The sequence below is a fragment of the Platalea leucorodia genome (assembly GCF_965183815.1).
Source record: "Platalea leucorodia genome assembly, chromosome: 6".
In the NCBI taxonomy this organism is placed as follows: Eukaryota; Metazoa; Chordata; class Aves; order Pelecaniformes; family Threskiornithidae; genus Platalea; species Platalea leucorodia.
Window position 1 is genome coordinate 6,109,519 of NC_138828.1, and position 12,365 is coordinate 6,121,883.

General features: G+C 35.8%; 1 protein-coding gene across 3 annotated transcripts in view; it reads left to right on the forward strand.

Moving 5' to 3' along the window:
* Positions 1 to 12,365, forward strand: part of USP53 (ubiquitin specific peptidase 53) — a 41,081-nt gene that overhangs the window by 16,076 nt on the left and 12,640 nt on the right. For 2 of the 3 annotated variants that reach the window (XM_082316550.1, XM_082316549.1), the window contains exons 4-15: positions 690 to 824; positions 2,421 to 2,534; positions 2,621 to 2,703; positions 3,039 to 3,144; positions 3,933 to 4,079; positions 4,597 to 4,746; positions 5,242 to 5,413; positions 6,381 to 6,530; positions 7,738 to 7,881; positions 8,125 to 8,857; positions 11,065 to 11,106; positions 12,284 to 12,357. In XM_082316550.1, the coding sequence (XP_082172676.1) occupies positions 690 to 824; positions 2,421 to 2,534; positions 2,621 to 2,703; positions 3,039 to 3,144; positions 3,933 to 4,079; positions 4,597 to 4,746; positions 5,242 to 5,413; positions 6,381 to 6,530; positions 7,738 to 7,881; positions 8,125 to 8,857; positions 11,065 to 11,106; positions 12,284 to 12,357 (2,050 nt within the window). The remainder of the gene's footprint in view (positions 1 to 689; positions 825 to 2,420; positions 2,535 to 2,620; positions 2,704 to 3,038; positions 3,145 to 3,932; positions 4,080 to 4,596; positions 4,747 to 5,241; positions 5,414 to 6,380; positions 6,531 to 7,737; positions 7,882 to 8,124; positions 8,858 to 11,064; positions 11,107 to 12,283; positions 12,358 to 12,365) is intronic. The other variant, XM_082316551.1, reaches the window with a different exon arrangement.

Consider the following 12,365-nt stretch of genomic DNA (forward strand, 5'->3'; position numbering starts at 1 on the left):
AAAGAAAAGTAGTATCCAATTATCTCCTCTGGGAAATGAAGAAAAAAATCAAGTGCAGTTTATTCTCATGTTCTGGAACTGCAGATATTGACCTATTATCTTGTATTGTGTGCACTGGTTCAGCAGAGAGCTGATTTAATAGCAAGGATTATCAGCATTCTATCTAATTCATGGGAGTGTTTTGCATATCCATAATTTTATTAAAGATACACTCCTGTCTGAAGTAGTAATGTGAATGTTACATTATTTAGTGAATGATGGGTGTTAAACTAACCTGAGTGGTATTACATTATGCCCTAAGAAATAGACATCATCTGTAAAGATGAGGTACGTATGCATGAACAGCAGTTCCAGTGGCCACATTAAAAAAGCTGCATAATTACAGATCAGGGCTTGTGTTGCTTCTGGGAGCTCAAGTCAATCACTTCTTTTTTATGGACTTATATGTTGTTTTTCTACTGAATCAAAGTTCAGTTTGGTAGCGTAACTTCTTATAATGGAACGAGTAACAGAACACAGAACCTAAGTAACTTTAAGAGAAAACAGTAATTTCTAAAGTTGCATAGATTTACAGACATTTTACATATTTGCTGTTTAGGCTTTTGCTGCCTAAGAACTAGTGTATTTGTGTAGAACTGTAGTGTCTAGTCAAGTGGCTAATGAAGCTAAATAATCGTATTTCTTCCTAGGCAATATTTTCACAATTTCAACACAGTCGAGAAAAAGCACTCCCATCAGATAATATGAGACATGCCCTGGCAGAAAGTTTTAAGGATGAACAGCGTTTCCAGCTGGGATTCATGGATGATGCAGCGGAATGCTTTGTAAGTATTTTTTGTGATAGTTGAATAGAATTACGTTAGTTTTGTGGATGCTAAGCTGGCCTGTTGTTTTAGTAGCTCCAGGCTCACAGGTGGGATACGTGTGACATACTATTGGCCTTCTTTATGCCAGTTTAGGGGAACAGACCCACGGAGTAAGTGTCTGGTAGTGTGGGATGGAGTAATGTTGCATTTGCTCCCTACTTTCTTCCCTAATGTGTAACTCAGGCAGAGGGGTATATGAAACATTGTTACTACAGGAGGTCGGTGAGGATGATGAAATCTCAATCTCTCCTAAAAGTTTTTGGATGGATAGAAGGGTTATCTTCTCAGGAGAAGAGGTGCCTACAGATTTGAATATGTAGTCTGTTCCTCCAAGTATTCTCTCATCAGCTATTGAAATATGTTCCGTTACAACTAGCCAGCTCATTACTGAAGTCTCCTGCAGAAGAGATTTCCATTTTCTTATCCAAGAGTGGACAAATACTTGAAGATCTTGGCTCTTGCTGCGATTGCTTTCTGCTTTTTTGAAGTCTCTCATTGAAAAACATGAGCCGTTACTGTAGCCATAAAAGATGACTCAAGGTTGCACAGAATGCTGGTAAAGAAACCTTTCTAACAAGTCTTGTATTAAACAATGAAAATTGTTCACCATAAAAACAAAAAATCAGTATTAACCTTCAGACGCTGATTTGAGGGACAAAAAATATGGTTGCTGCTTTGATTACTTTCAGCTTTGGACATCCTTTGGGAGTATCCACAAATTAATCCCTACCTGACAGATGCATTTTCATGTACATAGGAAAATCCGGTGAAGAACTCCTGAAAGTGGCTGTTTGAGATCTTGCAGTCAGGTTAATGGATTGCAGTCATGAAAGAGAATGTCTCATTAGTGCTTCATCTAATCAAAGTGCATTTGGACCCCTGAAGTAATCAGCAGTCTGAATGATCTACCTGAATAGATTCACTTCTTCCCATTACCTCTGGTGTTTTTGGCAAAAGAGGAAAAAATGACCATGCTGATTCAGGGGCCGAACTGATGACAATTTTTTCTTTTCCTTTCCCTTTCTTTTAAGGTTAAAAGTGAGACTTGGGATGGGATCAGGCATGTGCTATTCATGAGCTTTTTTCCATGCTTCTGTCAACAGTACTTGTTGTGTTGGCGCATGTGCTAAACATGATCTGATGATCAGATTGATATGCAGAGAAAAACATAGAAGTGTGAAGAATAACTGAGACAGAGGCCTGATCCAAAAAATATTTCAGTTATTGCATGCAATGACATTAATATCGTGTCTTACTGTAAGAACAGCTTTTTAAAATTTTTCTTGAAGATTCAGTTCCTTCAAAGCAGAATGCACTCTGGAAGAACAGCTGGGTAACTCTTGTCTAATGCTGTTTTGTGAATGTTTGGAAACCTTGAGGTGAAGAGAATTCCCATGCACTGGATTGTGAATAGGGACGGAATTAAACACATGTTATACTTGTAGGTGGACTATTTGGAGCCAAGGGTAGTAGTTGGAGCATTCAACTGTAATGTTGCTCATATATTCTGACTTCATCAGTTCAGTTCATATTTATATTATTATTTCTGTTTAGGAAAATATCCTTGAGAGGATTCATTTTCACCTAGTGCCAAACAGTGAAACAGATATGTGCACTTCAAAATCCTGTATTTCTCATCAGAAGTTTGCTATGACACTGTACGAACAGGTCAGACCTTTATTACATTGCTTTAACAAATAATTTGTTTCCACTGTCCTGAGTAAATACAAACAAAAGTATTTTTATTTTTGTAGTGTGTGTGTCGGAGTTGTGGAGCATCATCAGACCCACTGCCTTTTACGGAATTTGTCCGTTATATTTCTACCACAGCCCTGTGGTAAGAGCTTTTATTCTTGTATCTCATTTTTCTTTATACACCCTTCCAATAACAAGCAAAACATGCCAGAGAAATGCTGTAAATGTTAAAAATGAATGCGTATTCCTTTGTTAGAAAGTGTTTTTGAGATACTGTCTAAGAGTAACATTTGGATTTCAAAAGCAAGATGTAGAGAGAGCTTGACAAAAAGTATGTATTGCTACTGTTTTACCACTGTATCTTTTCTTTTTAGTCATAAGATACAGTTAATTGAGAGTTGACTGAAATCTGTTAACTGTAAAGAAGGGAGATCCACAGTTTTGTCCTCCTCCTTTTTTTTTTTTTTTTTTTTACAGTAATGAAGTAGAAAAAATGATGGAGAGGCATGAGCGTCTCAAGCCAGAAATGTTTGCAGAATTGCTGCAGGCAGCAAATACTACTGATGACTACAGAAAGTGTCCTGTAAGTAAACAAAGATGTTGCATTACTTTAAGATACAAGGGAGAACTTTTTAGGATATTAAATCAGGCTAAAGTATTCCCCTAAAAGCAGGATTACCTGTGACCACTTCAGCGCAGTCCAGCTTAGGGTAAAAAAGCCCTTAAATTTATATTTTATTCTTCCAGTTATAGATACACATGGCCTGTTTAGAAAGTCGAATTATTAGGTCTGTGTTTTATTCTTCACTTCATGTTCAACATAGAGCTAGGTGTTTTTGATTAGTTAGAGCGGGTATATTTTCTGAGTGAAGCTGATGTAGTTCATATACACTGACAGCTTGACAACATTGTCTTCTATTGGAATAATTTTGTGCTTCTATTGACAAAAATAGTCTCTTTTAGCTTCTTCTACTTAATTTCTCTCTTCCTTAAATGGTTCTGTGTAAACACTGTTAATTTAGGAACCATAGAAAAGTACACAAGAACATAGAGACCTAAGCTTAAATGATGAAATGGAGGGGGAACAAAAGAGAAGTTGTGATGGTCAGTTGGATGTTTTCAGAGATTTCTGTTTTAAGGTGGTGATTGGATGTCGAGGTTTAGCTGTAGTCTTCATCAGAGTGTTTTTATGATGAGGAATTTTATCCTTAAATTGTTAGAAATAAACACCATAATTAACTTCGAAAATTAGAAGAAGTTGCAGAGTTGTTTTGTTGCACTATTTCTTGTCTAATAACTCAACTTTGGACTTCCATTTTTTAAACATCTTTGTTTTCCCTCCTATCACATATTTTTTTTTCCTTTTTCTAGAGTAACTGTGGTCAAAAAATAAAAATTCGCCGTGTTCTTATGAATTGTCCCGAGATTGTGACAATTGGTTTAGTCTGGGATTCAGAACACTCTGACCTGACAGAAGAGGTTATGCGGAATCTGGCAACACAACTTTATCTTCCTGGGGTATCTGATCTAAAACTTACTATTTGCTTATTCTAGAATTTCATTTTACATGTGTTTTAGGTATATGTAAATATATACAAAATATATATATGCACATAGGTATTTTTAAAAAAAGCACAATTTAACTTAAAAGTTTATGTCTACTTTTACCATTCTTTATAATGTGCTGCTTGATGTAGTTTCTGTGAGAGGAAAAAGTCCCGTCAGAAGTATTGGTCTCGTGCCTAAGTACAAAGATGAATGTAGGTGAATTCCTGGTTGAAAACCTAGGAATATCATGTTCAGTTGAAATTTGTGCAATTATTCCAGAGCATTATTGTTTTACCCTTAAAACTATGCGAAAATAAATGTTAAAATAGACCTAATAAGTGCAGAAATGATTATTTATACTAATGAAAAATTGTGTAATGCAACAGACTATTTAATACCACTTGCCTTGGTGAAATGCTGGTAGTAGGTCTGGAAATGGAGGCTAAATGTTTTGCACATAATTTAAAATATATAACCATTTTTACAGCTTTTTTATAGGGTGACAGATGAAAATGCCAAAAATAGTGAACTTTTTCTTGTGGGAATGATTTGCTACGCAAGCCGACATTACTGTGCCTTTGCCTTTCACACCAAGAGTTGCAAATGGGTGCTGTTTGATGATGCTAATGTAAAAGAGGTAAATATTGGGTTTACTGCTACCGAATTTAGTGATCTTTACTTTTCTAGAATGCATTCTTCTGACACCAACCTTGAAATGAGTCAAACAAATGTCTTTATTTTAATAAACTTTTAGTTCTGTAAATCAGTTTTCACAAATGAATTTTAGAATTGATTTTACTACTTTACAGTTCTGCCTTCCAAATGCTGAATGTTTCAGAATGTTAATGCACTCGTCTACTGTTGAATTTGTACTTCTTTTAATGAAAGAGAAGACCTAATTACTGGCAGCTGTATTCGTAGTGTCGATGTTCTGATTGTTAGCCCATGTAATATTGGTTCTAGCCTTTTGCCGCAATTTACATAAACTCACGTGCCAAAACATTGAATCTTAATGTACCTTTGAAATTAGGCATTTGGTACCTGTTGCTTAATAAATTACTCTTCCCATAATTGGGTTCAATGCTCCTGATAAAGGTTTGGGGGTTTGTTTTGGGTTTTTGTTTTTTCTTAGATCGGAACAAAATGGAAAGATGTGGTCTCCAGGTGCATTCGATGTCACTTTCAGCCATTGTTACTATTTTACGCTAACCCAGATGGCACGGCTGTATCTCCAGAAGATGCTCCAAAGCAGATTATTCACTGGTCTCAGTGCAAAGCAGCAGGAGGAAATGGGGAAGACTTGGGTAATTAGGATATATTTTATTTTTTTAATAACAATATCAACTATATTTCTGAAATGGGGATTATAAAGGAGACGGTAATGGATTAGCTGCTTTGTTCTTAAATACTTTTATCAGTAATTATCTAAAGAGTCTCAAAAGAAAAGAGATTAGTGTATATATTCAATATTAGAACTGTTTGTTTTCTGCTTGGTAAGGGAATACAAATGAGACTCATGGATAATGGGGGGGAAAAGATTTCCATTGTAGATTGTTCATAACTATACATCAGTAATTTCAGAAGAAAATCGTAGTATGTTTGTATATGTGGATGTTCTCATGTGTATATTGATACACTTAAAATACCTTTCAAAGGCTATAAAAAGACACTTTAAGTAAAGCTTCATACAAATAAGGAGTTATATTTGGAGCATGTGTGTTTGTATATGTGTATATACACACACCCACAGTCACAGAGCACAATTCAGAACTTTGGGGAAAAATCAGAAGGAGCTGCAGGAAACAACTTCTCTCCGAAATTCATATAGCATGGGCCTCAATATGTAAGAACGCAGTCTTCTGGTTCTGTAGTTTGTACTGCTGTCTTGTGGGCTTTTTGTTTGGTTTTTTTTTTTTTTTAATGTTAAACATAACATAAAAGTAAATTAAATAACAGGCCAATTGAATTTGACATGTTCCTCTTCACATAATGAGTAGCAACAGGACATAGACTGCTTCAGGAAAGAAAGAATTGAGGACCCTATTCCACTACAATCTATCACTATAAATATGGCAGTATATAAAATATGACAGAACCTTATTGCCTGGCATATTGGAATGTGCTGTGGGTTTTTTGAGAGGTTTTTCTTTTGTTTGGTGTCTCTTTTTTTTTAATCCACAATTAAAAAGTTTTCTTATTTTTTGATTTAGATATTGGAAACTTTAAATTAGGAAGCCTTTCATTTCTAAAGACAGATATGTTATTTGATAGGATTTGAAAAGCATTCTGCTCCTAAATCAGACCACATGAAAGAGAATGGAATTGGAGACCCCACTAATCAAAGGAGTAATAAAAAACTTCAGCCAGATAATTCAGCATTCAGTAGAAGCCATATTCAAGCTAGTGGTGGTAGAGGTCCAGGTATGTATTCCACACCCCCAACTCCCACCCCCGAAAAAAACCCAAATGTGTTATCTTATGAAATATTTCAGTTGATGGCATTTCAGGTATGTGCTAACCTCTGGACTAGAACTATTTCTAAAGGAAGAATTCCATCATGGACTTGAATGAATCTTTGAATAACAACTAATTTTTAAGTAATATCTGCCATGGAGTGTTAACTTTTCTAGAGACCTGTAGATGCAAAATTTTTTTTATTACTCCTCATTATTCCTGCATTAAAGTGGCTCTTGAGGCCTTGATCTGTTTCTCCAACATTGTCACGCCCCTTCCAATCATATTGTTGGTTAAAAGGCACATTAGAAACTTGAAGCTGATTGATCTTTTGGAGCACATCGCGTGGCTCTGTGGATCGTTGGCTATTTGAGGAACACTGTATTGTGATATGCCAGATTATTTGTAGTCCTGTATATTAATGGACTTTATCTTATGTTTGGAAAGAATAGTAAAAAAGTTGTCTTATCTGCTTAAAAATCCATCCTATCTGTACATCAGGCTTCCAAGCAAACCAAGCTGTAAGAAGTCATATGAGGCAGTGACTTCTGCATTCTTGTCAGTGCCTTCGCTTTGAACTGCTCACACTTCTCAGGCAGAGAGATGCTGCCTTCTCTTGAGATGTGTTTCTCTTCTGTCTTTATTGTTGAATTCCTAGACTTTTTGAAACTGAGAACACTCAGCTTGGTAACTTTTTTTTATGGAGTGATGATTCAAAAATGGTCAGTATTTACCTTTTCGGAAATAGAAGGATTTGTTTTCATAAACAGTGACTCCACTGTTTTATTAAAAGTAAACCTTCACATTTAGACAAGATTAAACTTAGATTCATTTTTTCAGAATAATTCATAAAATTTGATGTAAATAGTATATATGCTTTGAAAATGGCTTGAGCATTCAATTTTAATAAGTAAGAGGTGTTCATAAGACATGCTTGACATAATGCTGCTTTTGTTACTTTCACTAGCTCCATTTAGTGGACTCCTTGGAGATACCTATACATTTATATCTATACTATACATCTCGTTTTCTTTATCTATGTTATGTAATTCATTAGTCTTTTTAAGTAGTACTAATATTAAAAACGAAACATTATGGTAGATAAAGATATTTGTATGTTTTGATGATCAATGACTTTTTAGTAATCATCTTTGACAAAAAGTATTTTTTGCAGCTAAGTTATGTTACAGCGATCAAAAGGACAGGCTAAAGGACTTATCCAGAGAGTGTGCTCAGAAGGCTGCTGATATGAAAAACTTCTCATCTTTACGAAAAGATGCAGACAGAGGACCAAGAAAAGAGTCTGGGAGACAAAGAGGTACATTTTAAAAATATGACCAGAGAATCAATGGGTTAAATAGCTTCTAGCATCAATACTAGCTGTGCAGATTTTTTCTCCTTTTAAGAGAACGCCCTGTAAGATTAGAGTTTCCGAGTTTTCAGTATTCTGAAATATGTACTGAATTTGTTGAGATAGTGTAAGGAACTGAAGTACTGTAACGATATCAGTTAAATATTAATGAGAACTTTAATGGAGCTTTTTTCTTTTTCTTCTTATAAGATTTGATTGGGGAAGATCGTTCCAATGTTAAGTCGGGGTCTCCTCCGGTTGGAAATGGACTTAGACACTGTGCTGATCAGCGCATATACAGCAGCCAGGGAAAAGGCTCCTATAAGCATGACAATGCACCTCACCAAGCAAAGCTTCCTGCACAGGTGCTTGGATCAAATAAAACAGAAGCTTTTCCTGCTGGGGAGAAACCTATGATCAGGACCCGGACTGATGGTGTCACCGGCTACGATACAGACACCAGTCAAGACTCTAGGGACAAAGGAAGTATCATCAGCAGCCGAAGCAGAAGTAAAGGTTGGAAACCTATGCGAGAGACACTAAACGTAGACAGCATTTTCAGTGAGACTGAGAAAAAACAGCATAGCCCAAAGCACAAGGCAAATCCGAACAGTAAATCTAAGCATGAAAAAGAGAGAAGCTTTAACCATTGGCCAAAAGAGAACCAAATCCAGAAAGGTTTAATGACTATATATGAAGATGAAACAAAACAGGATACAGGAAGTCGAAGTTCACTGGATTCGGAGGGAAAAGGGAATGCTGAAAAAACCAAAGGATTTACAGAGAGAAAAATCCATGGTGATAACTGGCAAATTCAGAGGACGGAATCTGGATATGAAAGCAGTGATCATGTCAGCAATGGATCTGCAAATCCAGACTCGCCTGTTATTGAAGGAATCAATCCGGCAGATGTCAAGAATGTTAAAGAAACTGCTTCCTGCAGGTAATGCCAATGCTCTTAGAACTTGCATAGATTGTATTTACAGAAAAATCAGTTGTTCTAATGTTCATGTGTTGTTTCAAAAAAAAAAAAAAAAAAGAAGCAAACATGCTTTGGAACTTCATACGCTTGAGGACAGGTATGTAGAAGGCTAGCAATGTATCTAGAAATAAGGATGCGGACAATTAAGTGTTAAGTTTACCTTCACTTTGAGGCTGCAACACTAGTTCTGTTTGGAACCCACTGAGCCACATTATTATGGCACTGAGCCAGAATTGCCAAGCCCTCCTGCTGGGCAGGGTGTGTTAATTTGACATAATTGTTACATTTCTTTAGTTACAGGTTTTTTAGACTGAGTAACTTGCCATCTGTAATGGAAAACAAGTGTCTATATATATCATAACTGTAACAGTTGTACAGACAGGCCCCTGACAAGGAGATGGGAATGTCAGTAGGGGAGTCTTGTATACTGTCATGAGTCGTTGTTGTGAAATTCAGTTTTCTAGAACACCTCAGATGTATATTGATCACTTGCTAATTGATTGACCTGAATGAAAGAAATCTTTGAAAAGTGTAAAATTACTAAAACTGACCAAAAATGTGGTTAGTAGCTGAATTTTATTAAACTCTACTAAGAATTGATGTATGCTAATAACAAGTATGTTGCCCAGAGGTGGTGTGGAGATGCTCGTAACACATTGGACATGGTCCTGGGCAGCCCCCTGTAGTCGACCCTGCTTGAGCAAAGGAGGTTGGACTAGATGATCTGAAGAGGTCCCTTCCCACTTAAATGATTATGTGGTGCTGTGAAATATAAAGTTATCGACCTTCCAAATGCAGTTTTCTGTATTGTGTGTCTTAAACTGTACGTGGAACATAGAACCCATACGTTTTTCTTTCAAATCTTGTTTATATCCATAAAATGGAAGAGCACAGTTGTGAGACCAAGCGTAGTCACAGATGATTGCTAGATTTGAGCAAATTTTTGGACACGTATTTTCATGAAAAGGTATTTTTTGGGGGGAAGAGAATAGCAGATACCAGGAAATGAAAAGTCTCTGACTTCCTGAAGCAGAGATGCAAAATTCTAAAACTTATTTCATAAAGTATTGTAGCAAGTTATCAAACCAAATTTTTATTTAAAGCATACAAAATACAGCTTCTGTATGAAGTGAAATGTCTTTGATTCTTTTGGAACTTCAAGAAAGCAAAATCAGTCATTTGCTTAGTTTCTTTCAAAATCAGTCAATTCTTAGTTTCCTTGGGAATTATTCTGTTTCACATGTAGATGCATAAATAAGGAGATAAAAATGGCCATGCCAGGAGGGGCCAAAGGTTCATCTAGCCTTCAGTCTATACCAGTAGCTGGTAGCAGATGCTTATGAAAGGTGACAGCAGATAGAGTGGTATTTTGTAAGTGTATTCTTTTAGTCTATTGTGTTTGGCTGCTCCTGACCTGGAGATTATGACTGTGGTGTCCACTTTGATTAAAAAACACTTTTTACCCCATGCCTTTATCTATTCCCCTCTTCCCCCCCCACTCTCCCCCCGCCTTTCCCCTCCCAACAAACTGTACAAACCCCCACTATACAAAAACTTTATGGGCTTTTTATTGGATAATGATCTAAATATGTGTAAAGCTATTCCAAGCCATGTTCATATTTTCAGTGTTTACAGTTGCCTCGAACAGGGATTTCTACAGTTATAATCATGCCTCATTTTTAAACATACCCAAGAGGTAATGGGATGCCCAAATGCTGCATGTGTCTTTTTATGAGAGAGAACATGATAAATTTAAACTGTTATTTAAATATTTGTCAAATAAAGAAAAAAACCCTGTACTTTATCAAAATACAAATGACTTCTCAGGACTTTCAGAAGGATTTTATATGACTGGTAATTAGAATTGACTGGCAATACCCACTAGTTCCCTTCTAACAGTTCAGACTTTGTCTCATAGAAGGGAAAAAAAAAAAAAAAAAAAAAAAAAAAACCAAATGAATTACTTGAAAGTTCTTTTAGAAGGTAGAAAAAAAAATTACTTAGTGTTTTATTTTTTGTTAGGTTCTTCTCTATTTGTCCTGTTTCTTTCAGTATTTTTCTTGTTTTCCTGTCCTTCCAATAACAAGGTTTGTTTTTTGTTTTTTGTTTTTTTTTAAATTGAAAAATTGCCACTGTATATCTTCTTCCCTGCCTTACTCTTGGAGAAGGAAGGAATTGGCAGGGTGTTTGTCAGCTCCCTATCTGGATTGGTAAGGCATGCTTTTTGCTTAACTAAACCAGCAAGATTTACTAAATCCGCTAATTTTTTTTTTTTCCTCTTGGGTTTACTGCTGTAATCTTCCAGTTTTCTTCCAGTTGGAGAAAAGTTTTTAAATGAAAATCCCTATGAATGAAAGACAAGTGGCAATCACAACTTAGAATAATGATGTCTGTTGTCACAACAAAGTATTAATGAATAGCAAAACGTCAAACTAGGAAAATGGACAAGATAGAATGTTAGCTAACAGTTTACATGTACCTAAGATATTGATACTGATGAGATTTTTGCATTTTTAGAGAACTTAAGCTTGTCATAGTCAGATGCTGCTATATGTTTAACTCTGAAATATTCAGTGTGTGAACTATTAACACTGAAAAATGTATTTGTTTCAGACACGGGTGATACTGATGATAAATTGGAAACCGTATAGTACCACATGGGTAGTATTCTTTTGCTGCACTAAAGTGGTAATTTTAGGTAAAACCTACAAATTTAATTAGGTGACCAGTGGTATCTGTTCAATTTGAAAATCACTACAGAAAACAGGTATTCAAAACTGTCATGCTTTCTTGGTGATCTCTGTTAATAAGCACTTTTAGAAATGTTTATGAAATTCTTTAGTTTACAATGAGAAAAAATGCAGTTGGTAGTTCTTTCTCGCAGGTGACATGTCATTCTTCTATTGTTGATAACTTTACAAACAAGCTATCTTTATTAAACAGACTGATGTGATACTAAGGTCAAGAAAATTTGCTTTTTATGTGCTGCATATTAGGCATCCTGCTGTTGTACTCCAGAGTAAGGCTGGGATGAGTGGGCGTCCAGTCTCCAGAACAAACTGGGAACGCTGGCCTCACAAACTGTATTTTTTTTTTTTTTTTTTTTTTTTGTCTGTATGTATTAAAGGATTCAGGTCATCCTAAATTTCTCTGCATCAGCACAGCCTGTCACATGTGGGAGCAGTGTTAAAAGTATTAAAGGGCCACCCCTACTATCTTATGTATCTCATGGAAAGTGTGTGTGTTAGTAAAAAATGTGACAATGATGATAACAAGTCAGTTTCACACAGGCGAAGTTTTTATGCTTGTATGCACTCAAGGCAATAAAGTTTGTGATCATACATCAATAGTTTAAGCCTTCAAATTACATGTATGCTTCTTTTACAGCGAACAGAACTTGTCAACCAAAAAAGCTGACAATGTGTTACATTCAGTATCCCAGCAGAACAGAAACTTTTATGGTAAGAAC